The 25,198-nt window shown below is 55.6% G+C and overlaps 7 protein-coding genes across 7 annotated transcripts; 4 read left to right on the forward strand and 3 right to left on the reverse strand.

The window, feature by feature from the left end:
- Positions 1–111: 111 nt before the first annotated feature.
- LY79DRAFT_586155 (uncharacterized protein) lies at positions 112–2,907 on the reverse strand (the record flags this gene model as incomplete). Its single annotated transcript, XM_060560590.1, is given in 8 exon segments — positions 112–565; positions 724–947; positions 1,002–1,109; positions 1,164–1,580; positions 1,638–1,735; positions 1,795–1,993; positions 2,005–2,375; positions 2,814–2,907. 8 exon segments carry the CDS (start codon positions 2,905–2,907, stop codon positions 112–114), a joined length of 1,965 nt encoding a protein of 654 aa, XP_060419982.1.
- A 2,310-nt stretch (positions 2,908–5,217) lies between these two features.
- On the forward strand, positions 5,218–7,568 carry LY79DRAFT_586147 (fungal-specific transcription factor domain-containing protein; the record flags this gene model as incomplete). The annotated part of the gene is made up of 4 exons (XM_060560588.1): positions 5,218–5,328; positions 5,393–5,737; positions 5,798–6,265; positions 6,321–7,568. The coding sequence occupies 4 exons, from the start codon at positions 5,218–5,220 to the stop codon at positions 7,566–7,568; spliced, it is 2,172 nt and encodes a 723-aa protein (XP_060419983.1).
- A 792-nt stretch (positions 7,569–8,360) lies between these two features.
- LY79DRAFT_534940 (uncharacterized protein) lies at positions 8,361–9,447 on the forward strand. The gene has a single exon (XM_060556480.1). It carries the CDS (start codon positions 8,653–8,655, stop codon positions 9,109–9,111), a length of 459 nt encoding a protein of 152 aa, XP_060419984.1. The 5' UTR covers positions 8,361–8,652; the 3' UTR covers positions 9,112–9,447.
- A 5-nt stretch (positions 9,448–9,452) lies between these two features.
- Positions 9,453–11,971, forward strand: LY79DRAFT_534941 (major facilitator superfamily transporter). Its single transcript, XM_060556481.1, has 3 exons — positions 9,453–9,857; positions 9,927–10,544; positions 10,668–11,971. The coding sequence occupies exons 1-3, from the start codon at positions 9,609–9,611 to the stop codon at positions 11,766–11,768; spliced, it is 1,968 nt and encodes a 655-aa protein (XP_060419985.1). The 5' UTR covers positions 9,453–9,608; the 3' UTR covers positions 11,769–11,971.
- A 25-nt stretch (positions 11,972–11,996) lies between these two features.
- Positions 11,997–16,862, reverse strand: LY79DRAFT_655179 (TATA-binding protein interacting). Its single transcript, XM_060562661.1, has 4 exons — positions 16,193–16,862; positions 13,092–16,125; positions 12,702–13,040; positions 11,997–12,652 (listed from the first exon to the last, which is right to left on the reverse strand). The coding sequence occupies exons 1-4, from the start codon at positions 16,432–16,434 to the stop codon at positions 12,185–12,187; spliced, it is 4,083 nt and encodes a 1,360-aa protein (XP_060419986.1). The 5' UTR covers positions 16,435–16,862; the 3' UTR covers positions 11,997–12,184.
- A 176-nt stretch (positions 16,863–17,038) lies between these two features.
- On the forward strand, positions 17,039–18,524 carry LY79DRAFT_534946 (uncharacterized protein). Its single transcript, XM_060556482.1, has 2 exons — positions 17,039–17,592; positions 17,676–18,524. Exons 1-2 carry the CDS (start codon positions 17,450–17,452, stop codon positions 18,175–18,177), a joined length of 645 nt encoding a protein of 214 aa, XP_060419987.1. The 5' UTR covers positions 17,039–17,449; the 3' UTR covers positions 18,178–18,524.
- Positions 18,525–18,852: 328 nt separating this feature from the next.
- LY79DRAFT_586150 (phospholipid-translocating P-type ATPase) lies at positions 18,853–23,652 on the reverse strand (the record flags this gene model as incomplete). The annotated part of the gene is made up of 2 exons (XM_060560589.1): positions 18,853–19,519; positions 19,574–23,652. 2 exons carry the CDS (start codon positions 23,650–23,652, stop codon positions 18,853–18,855), a joined length of 4,746 nt encoding a protein of 1,581 aa, XP_060419988.1.
- Between the last annotated feature and the right edge of the window lie 1,546 nt (positions 23,653–25,198).

The raw sequence follows: 25,198 nt of genomic DNA on the forward strand, positions 1-25,198 counted from the left end.
TTTTCTAGAGCCCATAGTTACACAAAGCCCCTAAGTTTCCCATATGTATCAGTACGTACTCAAAACACAGTACTGTTGGTATAGTCCATCCCCTGCTTCTCTCTGCCATCTCTAGTTGTTGGCGCTCTCTTTCCGGATATCGGCCTTTACCCATTGCCCCGGACCGCAGGCAATGATCTCCTGCACGTTGGGCGGCAGCTCGCCGACCCTGACGCTCCAGGTCTCGCCGCCCTTCTCCGTGATCGTGACCTTGCTCCTGCGCACGTCCCACTTCAGCTTCCAGCCGGTGCGGCGTGTTAGCACCTTGTCGTCGCCCTCGCCCTTGAATGTCTCGCGCAGCCGCTGCACGAGCTTAGGCACCTCAACGCCCATGAGCGCATTGTTAATGCTGTTGCCGCTGAAGATATTGCCGAAACTACCCGCCATCACGACCGGGATCTTCTTGGCCAGGATCGCCATCGCCGCCTGCTCACGGGAGCTACCCGTGCCGAAGTTGAAGCCGGACACGAGAATGTCGCCGGCCTTGGCGATGTCGCGGAAGGATGGGTCGTAGTTTTCCATACATCTCGGCCATCTTCTCCACCGAGACGTTTTCCCGATACGTGTACTTACCTGTTGGTTTGGTTTGTTAGTGGGCGCTTCACGGGATGGATGCACGGGGCGTGAAACGTACCAGGGTAAGTGTTAAGGTTATCAGCATCGCAGAAAACAATCTCGCCCTACATCTTCTCGGGGAATCCGGGCAGAATCTCGGTCAGCGTCTCTTCGCCTTCAGCCGCAGCGGTATCTCTGGCAGGGGCGCCGGAGAGTCCCTTCTCCGACTCGGCGATGATGCTGTCGGCCTGGGATATGAGCTTCTCGAGAGCATCCTCAATCGACGTTGCAATGTCGGCAGTTATATTGCCGACGCCCGCGCCAAGAATTACCTTGTCAAACCCCTCCGGCTTCTAGTACCAGCCGGGGCCAGCAATCTTGCCTTGCAGGGCGCTAGCAGCGACAACCTCGGGGCTAGCGCGATGTGCCTTGGCTTTGGTAAAGCCCATGCGGCCCTTGAAGCTCCTGTTGCTTGCCGAAATGCCAACCTCGCCGGGCTCCAAAAGACCAGTACCCTGGTTACAGAATCAGTGAAAGTATAAGATTGATGTACAAGGCGGTAAACGAACCAGTCCGATACAAGGCCCGCACCCTGCAGGGGGAAGCTCCGCGCCTGCTTCGTGGAGCACCTGCCAGTCGCCTGCTTCTTCGGCAGCCTCTTGTACGAGGGAAGACGCAGCAGCCAAGTAGAACTTGACACCAGGGGCAGTCTTGGCGGGTTGACCGTTCTTAGCGGCCTCGCGGAAAACACGCGCTGCGGCTGCAATGTCCGAGGCGCGGGATTTCGTGCACGAAACGAGGTAGGCCTTGTCAATCTTGATATCTTGGGCCTCGAGGTCCTTGAGAGGCGTCAAAACCTTAGGGTTCTCGAAGAGGCTGTCGATGCGTTCGTGACTCAGGCGGCTGTGCGCCTTACTATCTGGGCTCATCATGGCTGAGACTGTTGCCCTAGCCCTCAGCCAGGCTTCTAAGGTCGCAGCAATTGGCTAGTGGAGCAGTAAGTCAGCCAACAGAGGACTTCCCCCAAGAGATGGTATACTCACAAACATGGCGGACAACGCTCCATGCTCGGTGGACATGTTTGATATCGTCAGCCTCGCGTCGATGGGAAGTCTTGCAAAAGTAAGTACACCTACGCCTGCTACGGACAGAAGACGACTTACGTGATCTTGGCAATGGGAGGAACCTGCCACCAGGTACGGCCAGTCGCCCATATCGACGCAGCATCAGTCCTGACAGCAGGCGTCCCGAGACAACTGATTCTACCATAAACGTTGCTGTGACTATCCGATGCAACGGCCATGGTACCTGGCCAGGCATAGCCTTCCTCCACCATCACCTGATGACCAGTTCCTCTGCCAGCACCATAGAAATCGATGCCGTGCTTCTTGGCAAACTCCTAGATTAAACGATCTCCAAATTTTGTGGTGATCGATTTTGGACGTCATGATTTATTGTGAAGACGACCATGCTTGGGTCCCTTATCTTCTCAGCGCCGAGTCCCATGAACTTTTTGGCGACGGGGAAGGAATTGTCGTGTGTCATGCATGCAGCAGGCTTGATGGTTACGTATTCGCCAGCGCGTACTTTCTTGCCGGGGGCGAGGCCGACTGCGTATCGCTGAACAATCTTCTCGACCAAGGTCTGCGGGTTCTCAATCTTCAAGGTGGGCTTGGAGACGAGAAAGTCGGTGGCGGTAGGGCCGGTCTCGGTATGGAAATGGAGCGCATTCTGACGGTGGCGGGCCGAGGTCGTATAGAAGCTAGGACGGAAGGTAACTTCTTTATTCTTAAGTGTTATATATATAGTATTAGTTGGTAGATATATAGCTAAAAAGGTAACCAATAGACCTACTGATATAGGCTTGTATAGGCTAGAACGTACGGTACTCTTGAGTTAACAGGGTGGGGACATTATCAGCTTGTCTATCTACTCACGATCATCTATCTACTACGTATGTCAGCGTGTCCCTGCTACTAGCTTCTGTACAAAATATGCAGGCAGCCTCCCTGACCCACCACCGGGAACGAACACGGAATACGACGTTGTTCAGGCCCGGCAGCAAGCCGGATGGCGGAGATAAAAAGCCATACGGAGTAGACTGAGTGGATAAGAAAACTCCGCCGCGTTTCGAGAAGCATCCGCAGCTCGGCGGCCCAAACATCCTGGTTTACTACCTAGGTTGCATAAATAGTACGATGGTACCAGGCCGAAGTTACCTAGGCAATGTTCCAGCTTAGCTGTTAGTGAATCTCCCCGGGAGTTGGCGTTGCTTGGCGTTGCATAAGTCCGTCCATAGGCCACATGCAACATGCAATGGAACGACAAATAGCTGGGGTAGGCTGTGCTCGGCCTGCAGCTGCCGTAACTCTTCTGGGTGTCTGGGTCATTTGCTAGCGTAACAGCGCGGCGCAAAGACGTGTGTGACCTTGACACAGCTCCCTGTACCTACTTAGGTGGGGGAGGATGTTGGTGCTTTCACGACCGAGGCCACGCAAGCAAGCGCAACCGGATTATGCTTCACCGTTCATGTAGTACTTAGCTGGCAGTCATGATGCACTATCCCTTATCCTGGGCAGTCGGCCTCGACGAGGCAGCTTGGGTATGTGAGAGGAGGTAAGATGAGGAGGTGTGGTAAGATGATGGGATCTGGCTCATGATGGCTTATGATGGCATATGCCGCTGGTGGATCTTAGGCCTCTTTCCGCGCTTTTGAGTTTTCCCCCGCCATCCAGCCCTCGTCTGTTGTCTGCTCTCCGCAAACCAAGCCATCATCGCCCTCTCTTTGACCCGGAGTCTGTCTGTTTGGAAGGCTCAGCTCACATGGCCCATCTCTGCCACGTTTCCCCCCTTTGTTCCCGAGCTCCTTATCCCGGCCCCGCGGCGCGTCACATTCATTCGACAGCATCGTGTGTGTAGGCGATGACTTCCATTCATCCAACTTTCTTCCATCAGCGCCCTGAGTCGGCATCGCATCGTACCTAGGTGACGGACCGACCGAGGAGCCCTTGCAATTGTTGACAATGAAGTCTGGAGGTGGTCTACGCTACACCCCTCGTCGACCCTCGATCCCTTCCCGGTCAGGACATCTGCTCATTGACTGCTACGCGGCACAACATCAGTGTTTCTAGAAACCACCATCTGCTGAGTGGTGTCTCAAAGTTCTGTTAACCCCCCGCCGGCCCGCTGTGGACTTACTGGCTATTGGTGTTAGGGGAGAAAGGGAGACGGACTGCAGCACACGCACAAAGTCCGCCTGGGCTCCTTGCATGCTACACAGCCCTGCCTACCTAGCTACCTAGGTAGGTTGTCTTAGCTGTTTGGCGTCATTCCTCGGCCTTTTCGTCCGTTCCTTCCGACGGCCTCAACCTCACCTCCCCCCTCTCCCCCTCTTGTCTCTTTTCCATGATCTGCCCTGCCCCTTATTCTTCTCTAATTACTCGTACCTGCAACAGTAATGCGGTCCCTTTAAAAATCACAGGGGAGCCGGGCTTCTCCGAGTTACTTGGTCAACATCTCAACGGAACAGACGCGAAACCGTCAGCAGTAGGGCATCTTACAGGTAAACGAAGCAGCCAAACGAGCGAGAGAATCCCCTCCTCCACTACTAGTAGTGAGACGCACACGACATCTTGGCTAGGTAGATTGCCCTGCGCTGCATCGGCTTTGCTGGAATCCCGAACGAGCCAGATCGAGCCACCTGTGTGTGTGTTAGCGCCGACCGCCTTCGCTCTGCTGTCAACATCGCCCACCGCCGCCAACCGAGCATACTCCCTCTCCCTCTCCCTCTAGCACACACACTCACACACTCACACTCACACACCTCAACAAGCATTGGCCCTTGTCATTCTACCCTCGAATTTCCGCCACCGATTCTCCAACTCCCCGCCCATTCCCGCACTCCCATTCACACCCGACTGGTATCTGTGCTTACTACCACGTAAGCCAATCTATGGGCTCAAGGAACCATCGTCCATATCTATCACCTGCCTTGTCTCCAACAAAGCGCCCTGATCCATCTCACGCCAGCACAATCTAAACGACTTATCCAACCTTGCCAGCCCAGCAGAACCTCGACTCTGGGCCTCCCGCCCGCGCTTCCCGGCCCCACCTGCGATCAACCCATGCCTGCAGCGTCCTAAAAGACTCATAGTCGCCCCCCTTCGCTTCCTTTCCCTTCCCGCTTCATCCGCTGCCATAACGGTTTTTTAAAGTATCTCTCTCTCTCTCTCGCGCGCGCGCGCGCCCATACTTGCTTGGTCATCAACTGCGTCCGACGCCTAAGGCAACCCGGCATCTCACTTCTGCCTAAGTCGGGAAACTTTTTTATTCTATTTTCTACTTTAATTTTTATTTTAGCTTTCGACTGGGGCAGACCTCGCCAAAGAGGCCCCTCCCGTCATTCACGTCCAGATCCGTTAGCCTTTATTACCTGGAACGGAACCCCTGCCACTTCGTCGCCGACAGCTCCCGCCAGGGAATCATCCATAAGGGCCGCGTGCCCACACGTTCCGAAAATCTGGGTTGTGTTAACCCCGTTGTACGGACGACCTCGTCTCAGTTCCAGCTCCTGCCGTGGCAGCTACTGCATCCCCATTCGGCTATTCAGCCTCGGCCCTGCCAATGAGTACCAATCCGAACCACAACAAGAGCCAGAGGGTTCTGGCTTGTGTCCTCTGCCAGCATCGTAAGATCAAATGCGACCGGAACACTCCTTGCTCCAACTGCATCAAGGTGCCCCGCCCCCTCATTGTGCCGCCTCCCGATGTGCGCTGACTTTTTATTTTTATTTTTTTAGGCAAACGTCACATGCACTCCCTCTACACCGGCTCCCGCGCGCAAGAGGAGGAGGCCGAACCAGGACTTGCAAGAAAGGTTGGCAAGATGTGAGGCTCTGCTAAAGCAATATGCCACCGCCTCCGCAACGCCGCCCAGCGCCCACTCACCCCCAACCTTCAACACGCCCTCGTCAACTGGTCCCTCGCCAAGCATACCTCAGCTGCCTCTACCCTCGGGCTCCGTTTCAGTGTCTGAGGATACTTCCCCACCGACTACGTCATGGAAGCCCGCTGGCAAAGTAGTGGTCGAGGATGGCAGTGTGAGGTTCATGGACAGCTACGTCTGGGCAACCGTCCATGATCAGGTGCGTAATCCCCGTCCGTGGCCGCATAACCTGCGCCAGTCCGTTCTAACCTGCTTCTAGTTGTCGGCTATGCGACAAATCATCGAGGCCGAGGAAGAAGAACAGAGTGTCCTCGGATCCGACGCCCTTACCCCTGACGACAACGTCGACCTTCTCCTGAACGATATTGCCACGATTGACCTGGAGGATGTCACGCCCTCCCCTGTTCAGATATTTAGACTCTGGCAGGTCTTCTTGGAAAGGGTAAACCCCATCACCAAACTCATCCACGTGCCTAGTCTACAGCCACTAGTTGTGGAGGCGGCTGCGAATCACCCCAATGTCGCCAACAATTGTCAAGCTTTGCTCTTTGCCATTTACCTCGTGGCATCCCTCACCATGACCGAGTCAGAAGCGAAACAGATGCTCGATATTTCTAGAGAGGAGGCGCTCAAGAAGTTTACTGCGGGCGTCAAGGCGGCACTGACCAAGGTCAACTTTCTCAAGAACCATGACCTGATGACGCTACAAGCCTTGCTGTTGTATCTGGTTCGTCTGCATGACTACGTCGGATCCAAAAGCCGCACTTGCTAATTGTCGCCAGATTTCTCTTCAGGGCCGCTACAGCCGCCATGCGGCCTGGGTCCTCAGTGGTATCCTGATCAGAATCGCCCAAAAGATGGGTCTCCACAGGGACGGCGAGCTTCTCAACCTAACACCGTACGAGACGGAAATGCGACGGAGGGTCTGGTGGCAGATCATCATGCTGGACACCAAGTACGCCTTGGTGTCGGGTTTCTCCGACACGTTGCTGCCTTGGAACTGGGATACGCAGACGCCGCAAAACGTAAACGACGCCGACTTGTTCCCCGGGTCGACCGAACCCGTCCAGCCCCGAGAAGGACCTACGGAAATGGTCTTCTGCCTGCTCTTGTACGAGGTGGGCCGCTTCATCGTCGAGAACCGAATCCCTGACTTCGAGGCCGTTGTCCTTGGCGCCATGGACAACGATACCCAGGACTCCAAACTGGCATTGCAGGCGTCTTTAGTAAAGTACCGGGCTCTGGTCGATAATCTCGACGCGAAACTCATTGCCCTGGAAAAGCAATATTGCGACCCCTTGGCCGGCAACATCCACATCGTTGCGACCAAGATCCGTTCCATGATCCTCGATAAGCTGCGGACCATGATGATACCAATGCGCGAACTGCCGGAGTGGGGCACCGAGGTTTTCAACTTGCAGGACAACATGTTTCGGATATCTCTGGTGCACCACGAGCACAATGTCGAGCTGTACAGCTTCATGGAGAACACAGGCTTCGTATGGTTCTTCAAGCTGCACTTCCAGATCGATGTCTTCATCGTCATGGCCGGGCAGCTGTTTCAGAGACCGACCGGCAAACTGGCGGATCGCGCCTGGAGAGTTGTTGACAAGATATACCAGTACCACGAGGAACTGTGGGACATGTCGAAGAAGGAGAACACGCAGTTGGGTGTCTACATGCTGAAAGCCTGGAGGGCACGAGAGCGGGCACTGGCCCAGATTGGCCTGCCCTACGAAACCCCCGTCGCCATCCCGCGACTGCAGGAGATCGTTCCTCAACCAAGCTCGGAGGCGTCGTCGTGTGGACCCTCCCCGGCGCAGACGGTGAAGGCGGATATACCGCAAAGGCAAGATCAACAACCCATGGATCAGTTCCTGGGCAACTTCCTTGACACTACAAACTTCTACGACTTGGACATGTGGGCGGACTTGGGGGTCCCCAACGGCAACATGAACCAGCAGTCCACTGCAAACATGTTTGGGCAGTTTGGAAACTTTGGCGTGCCTCCATCGAATAGAGGCTGGTGATCAATTGCATGGGTTTGCATCATGATGCTTGGGACACTGGAAAAGAAAGGAGCATTTGCGTGCCGGTTGGACATGTCTCGTTATTCAGAGAGAAAGAGAGAGGAAAAGAGAAGGCGGGCTGTACCAGGGGAGCCCTTTGGCTTTGGGTCGTCTTTCTCCGGTGTTTGGGAGTCAAAGTGACAACTCTCCCCCATCTGTAACGATACTGCCATGAGATGACGAAACTACCGAACGGTAAACAAGACAGGTGTCTATAGAGACCCCTTTGAGACTGCACTATGAAGACCGACAGCATGCTCCTGCTCTACGTGATGGATTTGGTCATTGGCCTTGCGACGAAACGAAATGGGAAAGGTGAAATGGTGCCAGGTCCTATCGGTGGTTTCCGGCGGCATTTCGCGATGCGACGAGCGCCGCCGGTGCCTGAACGCGCGCCTCCAACCAACCAGCCCGTGAACTTACGAGACTTGCATATTCCTTCGCGGGGGTGCGTCATGGACTCTCGACGTTTGTCCCGTCTTACCTTTCGAATCACGTTGAAGACGCAGCGCCTGGCCCCAATCCCCGTCGACACGTCTCTGCGCGACCGTTTTGGGAAGTCGGCTGAAGGCAGCGAGCAAGGGCTTCCTTGTCAGACTATGTCAACATGGGGTCCCATTGCGCGAGAAGGGATGGGGAAGGGAGGATGTCAAGGCTTCAACAGTTCCGAGACATCGGCTCGCCATTCGTTGTGTTCGGAGGGGGGGGGGGGGGGGGAACCACGTGCCTTGGAAGAAAAGGAGGGGGGGTAACAAAAAAAAAAAAAGACGAAAGAGTCATACTGTTTGAGTGAGGGGTACCTAGTTGACACCATAAGAACCGAAAAAGGACTTTTGGGGGGAGAGACGGATAGTCGACGGAGTGGAGCTTTGCATATCCCCGATGTGTAAACAACCCTCGGAGTTCGGCGCTAGAGTTACCCGTTATCCGGCCGCTCCCCCTCTTAGAGGGGCTCGGGACCGAATTCGCCAGTTAAGGTTAGGTGGGTAGGTAGCCACCACGAATCCGCCCCGACGATCGCTGGCATGCAAATCTCATCTAGGCCATGCGTGCATACCTTTTAATTTATCTTTTTTCGGCCCGCACGGCCCCGTCTGACATGACGGCTTGTTTTTTTAATCTATTGTTTTTTTCTTCTTCTTTGTCGTTTGATAATAGGGAGGCGCCTCTTCCTCCTTTTCAGCGTTCGCGGGCATGGAACAAATCTGAACTATGCCCTGCCGTCGTCGTCGTCGCTTCTCGTCAGACAGGCAGCAAGCAGGCGGGAATAGGGCCAGACACGCGAATGAATCGGTGGACGGGGGGAAGAGGCGCCGCTCACCCGACCATCCAATCTTGTCTTTCGCGGAGCATGAGACCGGCCCTGCCTGCATGCGAGTTAGCCATAGCCGTGCTAGGAGAGATGCGGAATCGAGGTGCTGGGCCCGACGCGCGCCATTGTGATTGGTCCAGCCCGGAACATGCAGGGAGGGCGGGAGCCAAGATTGGAGGCGGCTCTTTCTAGCGTAGGAACGGGAACCTGGGCCGAAAAAAAAAGAAGAGCAGGCGGAACATCTACGTCGTTGACTTTTGTTTCGAGGCCGAATGGCGTACTAGGGGTGTCTGGGAAAGGGGGGGGAGGCTTGTGTTCGTTTTTCTCGTTTCGACTAGGCGCGCCCATTACTTCCAAAGGGGGGATGATAGGACTGAAGCGATCAAGATGAGAGATATAACATATAGACGCGACATCCTTCTTGGCATACCGTTTGCCTGCTTGCTTCTCATCGCCATTACTCCTTCTTCTTTTCTCGTTTCATAACAAAAAGGTCAAGTTTTGAACTGAACTGCTCCCCCCCGCCCCCCCCCCCCCCCTCCTCCATACCGGACTCGTCCTGGGTGTGAGACCTGTCGCTAGTATCAGTCATATCAACAATATCACGAAAGACCAAAAGGAAATATCGTAAAGGGCGAAGTTAGCATACCCTGTTTTTGATACCGATACCTCGAGCGTTTACGACGACGATGCCCTTCAAGAAACACGACAAGGGCGCCGCCGTCCCGACGACGACCACGGCGGTCGACCAGCCCGCCTCTTCGCGGACGAGCAAGATCCACGATGACGAGGACCAGCAGCAGCAGCAGCAAGCACAGCAACCTCAGAATGTCCTCACTCAGACCGCGACATCCCGCTCCGAGATGCAGTACCCTGCCGGCCTCAAGCTCTTCCTCGTCTTGATGTCAGTCTTCATGACCATGTTCCTCGTCGCGCTGGTAAGCAAGCCCCTTCCTCCTCTTTCTCCAATGTTCACCAGACTAACACCACCATCACCACCACCGTAGGACCGCCTCATCATCGCCACCGCCGTGCCCCAAATCACCGACGACTTCCACTCCGTCACCGACATAGGCTGGTACGGCTCCGCCTACCTCCTCACGACCTGCGCCTTCCAGCTCCTCTTCGGCAAGCTCTACGCCTTCTTCCCCATCAAGAACGTCTTCCTCTCGTCCGTCGTCCTCTTCGAGGTCGGCTCCGCCGTCTGCGGCGCCGCCCCCTCCAGCGCCGCCTTCATCGCCGGCCGCGCCATCGCCGGCGTCGGCGGCGCCGGCATCATCGCCGGCACCATCGTCGTCATGGTCCACTCGGTCCCGCTCCACCGCCGCCCCAAGTACCAGGGCGCCTTCGGCGCCGTCTTCGGCATCGCCTCCGTCGTCGGCCCCCTCCTCGGCGGTGCCTTCACCACCAAGGTCACGTGGCGGTGGTGCTTCTACATCAACCTACCCCTGGGCGGCGTTGCCCTCGTCGTCATCGCCCTCATCATGAGCCCGCCGGAACAGGATCTTAAGGACACCTCGCTGTGGTTCAAGCTGAGGCAGCTGGACTTTGCGGGGACGACCGTCTTCATCCCCGGTGTTGTGTGTCTCCTTCTCGCGTTGCAATGGGGAGGTGTCGAGTATGCAGTGAGTCTCACCCAAACCGTCCCCCCCTCCCCCCCCTTTTTTTCCTTTTTTTCCCCAAGGGTCCTTCTGGAATCCTTGCTCGCGCATTTTTCGTATGAACGAACGACTAACACTACCGTCCAGTGGAACAACTCACGCATTATCGCCCTCTTCGTCCTTGCCTTCGTCCTCCTCGCCTCCTTCGTCGCGATCCAGATCCTCCTCCCCGAGACCGCTACCATCCCGCCCCGCATCTTGCGCAACCGCTCCATTGCCTTCGCCGCCTGGGCCGCCTTCTCCATCGGCGCGCAGATGATGGTCTTCACCTACTACATCCCCATCTACTTCCAGGCCATCCAGGGCGTCTCCGCCGTCGAATCGGGCATCCGTACCCTCCCGCTCGTTCTCTCCATGACCGTCTTCGCCGGCGTCTCTGGCGGCGTCATCACCCGTATCGGGTACTACACCCCCGTCATGCTCGTGGGCGCCAGTATCATGGCCATCGGCGCCGGCCTCCTCACCACCCTTGAGGTCCACTCCGGCCCGGGCAAGTGGATCGGGTACCAGGTCATCTACGGCGTCGGCATGGGCATGTGCTTCCAGGCGCCCAACCTCGCCGCCCAGACGGTCCTGGATAAAAAGGACGTGCCCATCGGCGCGAGCGCCATGTTCTTCTCGCAGACGCTGGGCGGCGCCGTCTTCATCTCGGTCGGGCAGAACGTGCTCAACAACGAGCTCGTGAAGCGCGTCAGAGGCCTCCCTGGGCTCCAAGGGATCGACCTCAAGGGGACCGGGGCCACGACTCTGACGAAGCTGCCGGCCGACGTGAGGGGACCTGTGCTGGAGGCCTACAACGAGGCGCTGAGGGTTGTGTTTGTGGTCGGCCTGGTGCTGGTCTGTTCTGCGCTGATCGGCGCGGCAGGGATGGAGTGGAAGAGCGTCAAGAAGGGGCAGCAGGCGACGATGAAGGCCACCGAAGACGTCGAAGCGGCCCAGGCTGGAGCCGCGGTGGGCGGGACTTCCGGGGTCGCTGCGGCCGCCGTTGCCGGGGAGGCGCGGAAGGAGAAGGAAGTTGATGAGGAGAGTGAGAAGGAGCTGGAAGACGAGAAGCTCCGGGAACGAAGCGTGGATGGCGGCGTCGCTCCGGCCAAGGTGGAAAGCGGGCTGAACAGCAACGCAGTCTCTCTTCAGGAGGATGAAGTGACGACTGTTGGATCGGAGCCCGGAGCAACGAAGAAAGACTAGAAAACTGATCACGAACAGAATCAACAGAGCTTGGAAAAGGTAAGTGGCCGGGTTGGTCATTTGTAGAGCAGAACACGATACCCTTCTCGAAGAAAGTAAAACCTAATGTAATCTCCGTGTAGCGATCAGAGCCTGCGAGGCGGGCGTACGCTTGTAGGTAGGTAGTTAGAATAGATAGTTATCAAGCAGAATCTCTCCTCGGAACGAACCAGTACTTGTAACAAACCTCACACATGTGTTCTTATGTTGCTGACAGTCATACAGGAAACCAACTAGTCTACCTTCCGAGTCAGTGGCAAAACCGCACAGGCGTGGAAAACACCAGGGCAATGCAGGAATCAGGTTCTTTTTCTGCTACTCATATCGCTATAATTGACGCCTGACGGTTCCCAGACCAATCTCGAACTTTTCCTCGCTTACAACACGCGATTCTCCTTGCTCTCCTCACGCAAATTTCTAAGCTGCGTCTGGAACTCCTTATTAACCCATTCCCAGTAGGCGTTCCAAGTTTGGCTGGCACCGCCCGCGTTGGCGTTTGCTGCCGCCTTGCTAGAACCACCCTTGGCACCCTTGAGCCTGTCGCCAAGGAGGAGCGTCACTCTGAGAACGCTCTTGTTGGCCTCCTCCTGCTTCTCCACATCCTGCTTGACGGCACCATCCTTCAACTTCGTTGAGAGAATGGCGCGGTACGCTTCGGCGATAGAGTCCAGGCGACGGCTCGTCTCATCAGGATCGAGGACGATAAGCTTAGACACCATCAGGTTGCAGAGGCTACGAATATCATTGTCGTCCTTCAGACCAGCGACCACACGGTCGTAAAAGTCGATGTTGTTGATCCTTGAGAAAGCCGTTTCCATAAGAGCGTACAAAGTCTCGTATGCGCTCTAGTCATGGTCAGCATAGTCTCAAGCCGTGTATTAAGATGAAACATACCTTGCGGACTTCAAGGCCGTCATCCACCATATGTTTGAAGGGGCCCATCATAACTTCACGAATCAGCTGCGGCTTGATTACCGACTCGGCCAGCACAAACGGCATCAGCTCGCCAAGGTGAGGCAGAATCAGGTCGGGCTTGTTGTGGGCCGCCGAGTTCAATGTTGACATGGCCAGGCGGCGGTTGTCCATCTCCGAGTCTTGGAGCATGACGAGAAGCATGTCAACAAGGACGTTCTTGAGCATGGCGTCGAAGGCTTCATCACTGTCAGGCAGCGTGTAACGAACGGCTTGCACCGACATGCCGCGGATATCAGGGTTCTGGTCTCTCAAAAGTGACTGCCAAAGGTTAGCACACATTCGTTCTCGTCACGAACAGCGTCAACCCACCTGCAACTGGGGCATATACGTCTGGGAGTCGATGATGGTCAGCCGGCCCACACACTCTGCGCAAACAACACGGTTGTCGGGGATGGTTGAGGCAGAGAGAAGATGCTGCCAGATGTCGCCGGCAAACTTGGCAACCTCCGAGGACAGAACGGTGACTTGCTGCAAGATCTCCTTGATCGATTGAATCAGCAAGTACTGCGTGTTGCCACCCTTCTGCATGGTTTCCAGAATGACTGGGAGGTACTCGGAAACGTTGCCCGAGCCCGCGCGGCCGAGCGCCACTGCGGCCGATATCGAGACCTTGTCGGGCTCGTCATGGAACTGCTGCAAGAATAGGTCCGGCTTCAAGGGCGAGTTGGCCCCAAGACGAAGACCGGCCTCGCCGAGCACTGCCAGTGCCAAGCTCAGTCGGGCGTCGTCCTTGTTATTCGAGCTAGTCTGCAGCTCGGAGATGAAGCTCTCGACCGTAACACCAGCAGAACTTCCGCTGGCCACAAGAAGCGCGCCAATGACCTTGCCAACCACGACTGGGTCGCCTTCGATGCTCACATCCTTGAGAAGGCCTTGCATGAGGGGCTGGCCGACACCGCTTTCGCCCACTTTCGTGACGAGAATGAGAATCTGGTCCAAGACAATGCTAGCATAGCTAGACTTGAGGAGGCTGCAGATGGTAGCAGTCATTGATTGTGTAACAACAAGATCCGCACTCTCTTCGACAAGGGCTGCAAGAATGAGCAGGGCTGGCCCCAACAGGTGGGTATCGTTGTTGCTAACCACGGGTACCAATGCCGAGACGAGACCTTGGATGGTGTTTGCATCTAACTCGCCTCTAGCCGTCGGCGACACGACAAGGTGCTTTAAAGCGATGATGCTGGAACCACGAAGGGATCGATTGGCCTTGCGCAGCTGTCCTGCTAGCTCCAAAGCAACCTCCCGAATCCACGACGTCTCGAGCTGTCCACTGCTGGTGCTGAAGGCAGCAACGTTGTCGACAGCTCTGACAGCAGCAAGGCGGGTCGTCTCATTCTTCAGTCGGTCGAGCAGAGCAACCAAGGCTGCTTGACGCTTGTCTTGCTGGATCAAACCAGCGCCGTCGGCACCAGAAGTCCTTGATAGCAACACGCCCAAAGCGTGGATGCCACGCTGCTTGACCTCGGCATCGGCATCGGTTGCAGTGATCCTGTCCATGATGGTGTCGAAAAGCTTCTGGAGCTCGCCCTTGAATTTCTGAGCCGTCATCTTCGAACGAGGAGGTGTGATTGCCTTCACCAGTTCCTCAATCGTCCCAATGGCTTCGCTTGAGATTTTGTAGAATCGATCGTTGGCTGCCGCGGTCACACCGGCAACGATCTTGGTCAGATACGGCTGCAGAAGGCTCGAAGAATGAGTCTTGGCAATATCGCTAGTGAGCTTCAGAGCAGCAACACGCAGGGTACTGGGCGTGGCCGACGCATTTCCGCCAGAGGCCGCAAGGGACGAAGCGAGAGCAGAAGCTCCGGTGGGCTTGATGGACTCGATGATGGGACCAATAGCATCGTTGAAGTAGTCCGACAGGCCGCCCCGCTGGACCGTGATGATGTCGTCCAGGAGGTTGATGATGGCCTGCTTCGTAGGGATGACCTTGCCCTTGAGCAGCTTGGTGGAAGCCTTGACAATCGTCGGTGTAAAGCGGGCTAGGTCGGCGCGAGGGCCACTAGAAGGGATTCTCTCAAGGGTTGGAGATGTCAGACCGGTGGCAGTGTGTGGAGCGCTCATAGATCCGCCACCGCTGCTTTGCCGTCTACGCTTCCGGCTGACAGGGATCAAGCTAGGAGCCTCCGGCTCTTGGTCGTCGAGCGATAGATCGGTGGGGTAGATGCCCTCGCCAGTCTTGCAGACAAGCAGGGACAGGCAGGAGATAACCTCGAGACGTACATTCTCTTCCCGCTCGTCGAATCTCTTGACCAGCGTGGGGCCGGCCTGGCTGTATAGGACACCGTTCTCCAGCAAGTCGCCGCTTCCTCGGGTAGAAATGAGAGTGTACAGAGCCTTGGCGGCACAACGACGGACCTTCCAGCTCGCGTCGTCGTCATCATCGAAACCGGCATCGTCCTCGAACTCGTCGTCCGCATCCTCCTCATCTTCTTCCTCGTCGACCTCCATATCTTCGTCATCGTCGTCGCCCATGGCGTAGTTGGGGTCGTACTTGAGATATCTGAGGGTCGCCTTGATGGTTTCGTCGGTGAAAGGGCGCATCTCTGTCGGGCACGCCGCCAGGAATGACTCTAGAGCCACTAGGGCAGACTCCCGCACCTCGTTGAAGTCCTGTCCGACATCATCTCCGTCGCTAATCTCCTCCAAGTGCTTCTCAAGCTCATCCTCGCTAAGGGCCTGGAGAATGAAGGGCACCAGCGTGGCGAGATGTGTACCGAAGCGGGCGGGGATCGATCTCGCGAGAGAGCCGGTAATGGAGATATATAGGCGACGCGTTACGGTGGAGAGTTCGGGCTTGCCAAGGTCGTTGGCCATCCGCTGGACCAACTGGTTCAGCAGATCATCCGATAGATGTACAGCGAGAATCGAGATCGCCACCACGGCCCTCTTCTTGACGACCGAGGATGTCTTATCGTTCTCCAGCAAGCTGATGACCGCATCCTGCATCGCCTCAACCTCAAGGGCGGAGAGCATTGTACCGAAGCACCTGACGACCTCGATGAGGATATCAACCGACTCTGCGCTCAGGTCTTTGTCCACCTTAAGGAGCCCTTGCGGAACAGGCGGCAATTGAATGTTGTTGGAGGGGTTCTGGAGCTGGACCTTGCCACCGGGGCCTAGCAGTCGCGGGATGAGCACCCGGCTGACGGCCTGATAGGACTCCTGGACCTCTTTCGAAGGCGGCAGGCCGGGTGTGGGTTTCGGCAGGGCCATAATGACGGCGCGCAGGGCCAACGACGGCACAGCGTTGTCAACGGAGTTCTTCAGCTTGATGGCGGAGAGCTTCTCGATCATCGGGGCAATAATGGGTGTCGGGACTTTCATGACCAGCGGGCCAAGACTGCAGCGGCAAACGGTCAGCTCTTTCCAACGGTGTCAGGAGGGTTGGGAGTGGGCCCTGCTCGTACCATTTGATGGCCAGGTTCTGGACCTCGCCGTTCTGGTCGTCGAGGGTCTTGATAATACTATCGACGGTACGCGCGGCAACATTGTAGTCGTGGTGCAAGAAGTCGGGCTTGCCGTTGGCCAGAACCTGGAGCAAGTCGTTGAGGGACATGAAGCGGAAGTCTGGGTCAGCATCTCCCAGCTTCTGGACGAGCTGGATAACCGTCTGGGGCGTCGGGTTCTGGGGCACGCTAGACGAAGACATCTTGATGGTCGCGTTGGCGCAGGTTGACGGGGGTATCTATCGACTGCAGTGGAAGGAAGCAAGACGTGAGAGGAGGAGGAGGAGGAGGAGGAGGAGGAGGAGGTCGCAGCAGGTGGCGTGTTAGCGGGACTCGGTGGCTCTGACCATGCAGAGGACGAGGATAAAATGGACCGTCCTGCGAGAATGGAAGATTGGTGAGTGTTTGAGAAGGATATGGTAGGCGGATTGGGGTGATTTGTTGTTTGTATGTGAAGTAGATCGACCCCTCGTCAAAAGGCGCTTTAAGGTGGGGTTCGTGATGTCTTCCTAGCGAGCGAGCTCCAGGCAGAATGGTCCGGCTCCGTTGGGTGGAAGATCAGTCAAGGTTAGGTCCCTCACTGTCTGCTACAGGACGTTCCTGCCCCGCGGAGTGGACCCCACCTGCCCGCAATGACCTCCGCTGACTGAAGCTGCTGCCGGGAGCACCGTGCAGTGCACTCCGTCAACAGGAGGTGTCGGAAATTTGGTATATCCAGTTCCCGACGCGGTCTGCTTATATAATCGGCCTTAGCTTTGGGCCTAAGTCGGGATCGGTCTGCGCCCATGTGCTTCCATCCCCGGCGATGTCGTCACCACAAGCTATGGGGAAACTAGCCCACCCCAGCATCTGGAAGCATCCAGTTTCTTAGCTTCCATTGGTCGATGCTCTCCAAGCTCGTTCCCCATCCAGTTTCCACCCCAGCTTTTGTGGCTGTTGTTGTGCAGCTTGCAGCTCCGAACTCCCAACTTCGGATGGCAGGCCTGGCCAGCCGCCCGAAATCCCTCCCGCTCCGGCTTGGCTTGGTTGAATGTTGCTTTTGCTTGCCTTTCTTCCAAGCGCACCTGTCTGATTCTTTGTCCTTTTTCGCTCCATGATTATCACAGGAATACGTTTCCACCGACTCAATTGACTGGTATTTGAGCTCTTCTACTTGATATTCTTGCAATTACAAGACATATCGATTCTCTCTGAAGCCCAATTCCTGTTTTCTTCAACATGTCTTTCGCCAGAGCTGCTTCCATTCGCTCCGCCCTCCGCGTTTCGGCGCGTCGTACAATTCGGCCCCAGTACCGTCCTCAGCTCGCCCAGAGGACTTATGCCAGCCAACACGGCGCAAAGCCCCAGAGCGAGCTTCCTCTGTATTTCAACCTTGCCTCTCTCCCTCCCTTTTATTTCGTTTTTTTTCTTCTGTGTGTTTTGCTGATAAGTGTTTTCACAATAGTGCCATTGGCTCACTAGCCGTATTCCTTGCCGGCATTGCCGTCATCCAACCTTGGAACAGTCCGTCTCCCAAGAGCCACGGCGCCCACGCTGGGCACGAGGAGAAACACGAGGGGAAGCACGAGGAAGCTGAAGAGGAACCCAAGGAAGAGGAGAAGGACCAAAAGTCGGACAAGTCTGAAGGGAAGTCCGAGGACAGCTCTAAGAAGGAAGAGTCCAAGGACAAGCCCAAGGAGAAGGAGGAGGAGAAATCCGACTCTAATGAGAAGTCCGAGGACTCAAAAGAAGACTTCAAGCCTGAGAAGGAAGAATCGTCCGGCGATGAGCCTAAGGAGAAGCCCGAGGACGACAAGAAGTCGGGCGATGACTCCAAGAAGGAGAGCCAGTCCGACGACAAGAAGGAGGAAAAGTCCGACGACAAGAAGGAGGGAAAACCGGACGACAAGAAGGAGGAAAAGCCCGACGACAAGAAGGAGGAATCTGAGGACAAGAAGGGCAACTGATCCCTTCACCGCCGGCCTCAACCTCCGCGCAATCATGATTGTGACAAGCTTGCCCTCAGCACCCACAATCACGCTACAAAAACGAGCCCACGACTTGTCCATTGTGAGGGAGGGCAGAGGGATTTGCTCCCACTATAACCGTGTACATAGAAGCGACACTTCATGTCTGCCCCTTTTTTTCTAATGCATAATGGCACACATCCCTGTGCTAGAACCCATTGGCTTCACTCATTGACATCCTGCAAGCCGCCGCTGTCTCCCTGAACGTGAGCAATCCAAAGGTGAGAGGATGTCGGCGGAGAACCCATGTTGCCGGGTTTTCAAGTGGAGAGAAGCTTTATTTCTTTGCGACCTGGGTGCTACGTACAATGCATTCAGTCAGCCCCCTTGTTTTAAGTGTTTGACTTTTCGGCCTACTACATGTGCTAGGCACGGGGACCCTAGGTCTCCCTCTGCGTGGTATCTAGAGAAAAAGAGGAAGAGAAAGAAAAACCAAAGTAAAGTACAGCACAAGCTGCTACAAGGTTGAAGCCCTCCTTCCCAAGTGCAACCGTTTGCATGTACAGATCACGTATGTTCCCCATTTATCATGACCCTAACTCCTATGCCAACAGATTACGAACCCCCACGTCATATACATCTTTAATTGTGTGAATGCGTCCAACCCAACGTCCTTCATCCCTTTGTGGACTGCAACTCAATCGGCCCATCCGTACGGGTGTCCTTGACGCTACCCAACCACTTTGTTGCCAAAGAAAGCTGTGATTTCTTGGGCGAGCTCTGCTCATCCTGCTCCGCCTCCAGAGTTCCATTGCTCTCCTCAACCGGGGGCGTAAAGGGCCTGGGAGCATGTTCCTCCCTCGACATTCTCGAATGCCGTGTCTGGTGGAACGACGGTCGGTTTTTGGCATGGCTCAATCTAGGGGCACCATCCAAGTTAGACAGCCGCACCTCCTCCTCTTGACCAACGACCGACTTGGTCTTGCTTCCCATTGCTTCTAATATCGTTCCCGAAGCGTGCCCGTGTCCGGCCTCCCTATCGCTTTCGTCGAGTCCCTTTCTCTCCAGACGCTGCATCAGGTCCACATCGTAGGGCCAGTAGATGCGGCGTATGGCGTTGACCACTAACTCGAGACAGATGACAGCCGCAAGCGCGAGGAGTATCGTGGTCCAGAAGCTTAGCGTTCGACCGAAATTCTGCAGGAAAGCATGGCGAATTTGGTATCTGCGCAAGACATTCTGGAAAGAGGCTGAGAGTATGATGTTCCAGAGAAACCAGCCGCCAACTGAGATGATAAACCCGATCAAGATGATCACGTTCTTGTTCTCCATCTCGAGAACCCTGGATGAACGTTAGAGGGGGATTCAGGTACAACTTCATACAGGGTTGACTTACATCAGCTTGATGTTGATGAACACTACACAGACGGTAAAGGGAACGCTGCCCATCGCGTAGAGCGACGTGTCCTGGTCGAACGGCAGAGAGTTGTAGACAGCCCAAGTCACCCAAAAAATCATCAACGATTCAATCAGGCCAAGGAATGTCCAGCCGATGTAAAGCTTGATATTGAAAGCTCTGTTCTTGTGGCCGTATGTGTACAGCTCGGGGAACCGGAGGAGCGTCTCTGGCTGCAGGTCCTTCTCCAACCCACCGAGCATGATGACCGACAATGAAGTGAAGAACGTGTTGAACACCGTCAAACTCCAGTTTTCGTACAGAGATGTTCCGGTGTAACCCGTGTATCGTTGGAAGTAGGCTTGCGGCAGGAAAAAAACGATCTCTTTCCAAAAGGTGGCGAGGATGTATTTGCCGGTTCGCAGGTAGTTCCAGCGCCCGTGAACGAACAGGAGACGCTGCAGGAAGCGGAACTGTGCGATGGCGTAGTCGGAAATACGAGCAGCCTGCAGACCCTCACGACCCGAAATGCCGATACCGACATGAGAAGCTTGGATCATGCCGATGTCGTTGGCTCCGTCCCCAATAGCCAAGGTCAGGGAATGTGGCACCTGTCGACGGATGCGCTTCACAAGAGAGGCTTTCTGTGAGGGAGAGGCACGGCAACAAATGACCGAGTCGACTCTCACCACGAGATCGAAAAAGAGGAAACTGAGGTCCTCATCCCCTTCAATAACGTTCAAGGTCTGGCCATCGACCACGACTACAGAGTGAGGGGCCATACCACGCGCAACCTCGCCAAGGGTCGACAGGATAGAGTCTTGCAAGTTGCCCATCGTGACGTCCAGAACAAAGACCTCCGAAAACGGTTTGCACAGACCGGCAGAGTGTCCGATGTTGATGGCAGTCTCGCGCTTATCTCCCGTCAACATCCAGACCTTGATTTCGGCACGACGAAGCTTATCAATGGTGTCTGGCACACCCTCTTGCAGGCGATCCTCGATAGCGGTGGCCCCGGCAAGATCGAATTTATCCTCAATCAACTCGCCGGCGGCCTCGATCTTCTCTTGTCGGTTGTCTAGACTGGTAGTGGCACCTTGGTAGATTTTCCTCCACGAGCTGTACTCATCTTCGCTGATGTATCTGTAACCGTAGAGCAAAGTCCGCAGACCGTCGGAGGCAAAGTCATTGATGTGCTGAAAGCACCGCTCAAACATTGCGCCCTCGTTGAGCGCGATCGTCTCGTCAATGAGCTCGTCGACCTCAGCTTCACTCGCCGACATTGCCATGCTGTGACGGGGGGATGACCACATGTCGTGGGCTCCCATGGGTGAGAGGATATCTGCCGACCCTCTACGTGGGGACCAGGCTTCAGGATCGTCATTGACGACACTCGAACGTCTGTACATGTCGCCCGAGATCCTCTGGTTCATCATGCTGCGTCGGTCCGACATTGACGTTCTCCCAATCATGAAGCTGTTGCGAGGTGTGCCGCTGGTGCTCAGGCGTTGCTGCTGAGCCTTTTCCTTTTCGACGCTTCTGCGGACTGAAGCTCTCCGATTGACTTCATTGGCTTTTTGCGTGGCTAAGCTACTGAGCTTGAGACGAGGCAGAATAACGTTGTCGGCGCCTTTACAGAAGACGCAGACCTTACCATCAGGCATACGAATGATAATGGACATTCTCTTTCTCTGGCTGCTAAACTCGATCACGTCGAGGACCTGGTACGTTTCCCTCTTGGCTGTCCCATCGGCTTCTGGGAGCTGCAAAACAACCGATTGTGCGGGTCGATCGATGAGGAGGTATCCTAGGTCACGCGCTGCTTCGACCAAGGCCAACTCGTCGGGGGACGCAGCTTGGTAATCAATTTTGCCGTCGTCTTTGACCTCGGGTAGGCAGGTGTGGCAGAGAGCGATGCAGAGCAGGAACTGCTTGACCTTCTTGGAGAACGCGGTGTCCGGCTTGCGTCGCAGATAGTCGAGGAGATCCTCGGTCTTGAGCTCTGGCTCATCACGAGGGGCCTTGCTGGCGGATTGCCCTCGGCCATAGGAACTGGTGGACGGACGTCCCTGGGCCGGCTGTAGCTGAGACGAGCCATGCTCGTTATCGATTGTCGTCTTTCCGCGTTTCTTATCCTTCCCTTTTCCTTTACGCTTCTTTCGGGCCATCTCGATAAGCTTCTGCTTGGCGTGCTCGTCTCGTTCGATATCCATGTCGTGCAGCCAGGCAGTACCGGCAACACTCATCTTTCGGAAGCGCATCACGTTTTCGGTCAAAGTACCCGTCTTATCCGAGAAGACGTAGTTGACCTGACCAAGGTCCTCCAAAATAGTTGTGGTGTTGGCAACCATGGGTGTGTTGGTGACAGGATCATACATTTCGACATCTCCCATCATGTAGAACTGGATGATCTTGATAATCTCCAAGCTGATATACAGAGATAGCGGGATCAGGGTGTTGAACATCAGGATGAAGGCGATGAATATTTTTCTCATGCTGATGCTGTCGCCCATGAGATACCAGGACGCCGCCTCGGTAGGGTCGCTCCAGAGATAGTAGCCCAACGTCAGTCCGCTGCTCAGCGCAAGGAGCACGAAGATGAGCCAGATGACAATTCTGTTGAGAACGCGCTGCATGGCCGGCGCCTTGGTACGCACGTGCTTATGGGCATTCATCCTGATCTTGCACTCCTCACCCGAGTTAACGACGATACCGATCACTTCCGTGGTGTTGCGGACGGTGGAACCGCGATAAATGACGTTGTCGAGTGACAACGGCAGCGTCTCTTCTTTGACGGTCACACGGCCGTCATACCTGTAGAGATCCATGTTGGGGTCCTCGGAAACAATGGTCGCCTGACAAGACTTGATTCCCTCCACAGTTTGACATCTTTCGGCCAGGATTGGGGATGCCCTCTTCGCTTTGAGATTCGTTTCTCCGTCCAAAGCCATGGTCTCGATGTAGGCTGTGCCGTTCGGTCCGGTTGCATGCAGCAAGACAATGTCGGCCGGAACGTCATCGTCGCGGTGAAGCCTGACCACATCGCCGACCTTTAGGTCTTGCCATTCAATCTCGGTCCACCCGTCCACCGAAGCCTCGGCCATTTCGAGTCCCTTACGGCTCTTCATCCTTGCCGTCGCCCTTTTCGACCGTTCTCCCAGAACCCAGGTACGGCTTAGGTTTTCAGTTTTGGCCAAAAGATAGCGACGGTAGTCATCGTAGCCTTCCTTGGCCATCGACAACGACACAAAGACGGCGAGAGGCGCAATCGTTGTCCACTGTCCCGTGGTGCTGAGACCCGGTATGGCCTGGATGATACCGATGAGGAGGAAGTAAAAGTTGCCCATCTTGCTGAACTGGAACAGGAGCTGCTTCGGCAAGAAGCTCCATATCGTGTATCGGCTAGATCGGATGAAGTTGCTTGCATACGGTTTCTTGGTGCGCTCATCAACGAGGACGTCGCTTCGCTTCCTCGACATGTCAAGCGGGATGTGTCGTCCGTCTGCGCTGTGGGGAAGGGGCTTCTGGCGCAACAGCCCCTGGACGATGTAGACATGATAAGCCTTTTTGAGCTGGTCGCTCATCGACTCCTTAGCAACACGCCATTTCGTCCTTTTGGTCGGCTCTGGCCGGTAAACGGGATACTTGAGGTCGGTATCCGAGGGTTGAGCGGAGCTCTGGTCGCTATTTGGGCGGACGCGCCGCGAGGAGGACGGCTCGGGCGAGAGATGGCCTTCCAGGTCACCTCTAGAGGGGATTGTGTAGAGTCCCGGGTTGCTCATATTCGGGTGGGATTCATCCGGGTCGAAGCCGCGCACAACGTCGCGAGGCAGCTCGTCCGAGAAGCGGACATAGCCGCCGTCGAGGGTGCGCTTGCTACCCATCGGATCGGTGACGGCTCGTCTCGGGTGAAGTCGTTGCGCTGGGCGATGCGCCGGGTTCACTGAGGACTGGAGCAGGTCATAAGAATGTTCCTGGGTGTCGTTGTCGAAGAGGTTTGAGCTCGATGGAACGGTGGTGGCGGGGTCGCAGTCTTCATCTTGCTGCGAAGGGGCGTCGGCCATGTCTCGTCGGGGCATTCTTGAGGGAACAGGCTTGGCCATTTCCCGTCTAGATCGTGGCCGTCTCGGCCTAGACCCGCCAGGAGTGCAGATCGAGGGGCGCGCTCGGGGTTAGTGGTTGAGTCTACCTAGTTTTTTTTATTTAATTTTTTTAGGGTTTTCTTTTGCGACTAGACGGGAAGCGAATTTGGGCTTATTCCAGATCCCCTAAGATGGCGGCCCGGGTTCACAACAGTGACTCTGCCATGAAGTCCCTCCTCATTGGGCCCCGGCGCGGTTGTGGTGGCGCGTTCCTTTCTAGATCTGACGTGGCTGCTGGTAGCGTGAGGATTCCAAGCAGCGGGTCAGCGCAATTAATTAACTAAGGGCCGCGGGCGAAGAATGGAAGATATGCTGGCAGGGCTGAAATCGTCTGGTGTAGATCAGAGTCAGACGAGTTTGAGCGAGTCGAGGCAAGAAGACAATGTGATGCAACAGAGAAAGGCAAGGCGGGAAAGAAAGAATATGGCTCGGGCGGCATACAAAGAGGAAAGTCGCGGAAGTAAGCGTCGGCGGAGACCCCGTGAATGGGGACCGACCGATCCTACGTTCTGTCGCGCCTTTGGGAATGGTAGAGAAAGCAGCGGATGGGGAGAGCCAAGGACAAGAGATAGGGTCACTGGCGGGACGCGGAAAAGGTTGGCAGCGTCCAGAGGCTGCGCTGTGCCACCATTGACACGCAAGAGATTCGGGCGCAACAAGGCGCTTGGCAAAAAGTCAAGACGTGGGTGGCAGTGGCTCATATTCGGAGGGAGGGGGTGACGGATTGGAAAGGGAAGGAAGGAGTGGGGGAGAGAGAGAGTCAAGGCGTCGGCGTGAGGAAGTAGGTAAGGAATACACTACCTAAGGTACCTAGGTAGGTAGGTAGGTAGGGTGAGATAACCATTGGGATCCAACCACGAGGTGAGGAACGACGCTCGAGTCGGTGTTGGTGGCTCCAACGAGTCTTGGCCCGCATTCAGCACTGCCACCACCATCACTGTTCTTCCCTTTTGCCTGGTGCATTATGGAGAGTGAGATGGAGTGGAGGGTAGGCCAGGTATGTACGGAGTACATGCCTAGCTAGGTAGTATGCAGTCCGCATAGGACACTTACAACACACGCAGAGAAAAGGACTGCTTACCTACCTTGCCTTACGTAGTGCAGTGACGACCCACGAAGTAGTCATAGCACAGATCGCCCAAGTAGTAAGCATCTCACGTGTTGCGTGCCCCGCATCGTGCGCATCTTCGGGTGAGAAGATGCCAGGATGCGACTGCACTTCAACGTACGGAGCCCACTCAGTACGGAAGCCGCGGGAACCACCAAAGGGTAAAAAAGCCAAGACGTCTTGGCGACAGTCATGACTTCCACCACACTTTCTCCGTCATGTTTCTGTGTTTTTCCGAAACATCCGCTGCCGATTCCATGGCCGCATTGGCAGGCAAACAAACTGATTTGTGCTGTCAGCCTTCACATCATGGATCATGTGTCTATCCCCTCCCCTTTCTTGCTTCTTGTTGTCGTTTTATCATTATTTTTAGCC

The sequence above is a fragment of the Colletotrichum navitas genome (assembly GCF_030913465.1).
Source record: "Colletotrichum navitas strain CBS 125086 chromosome Unknown LY79scaffold_2, whole genome shotgun sequence".
NCBI lineage: Eukaryota > Fungi > Ascomycota > Sordariomycetes > Glomerellales > Glomerellaceae > Colletotrichum > Colletotrichum navitas.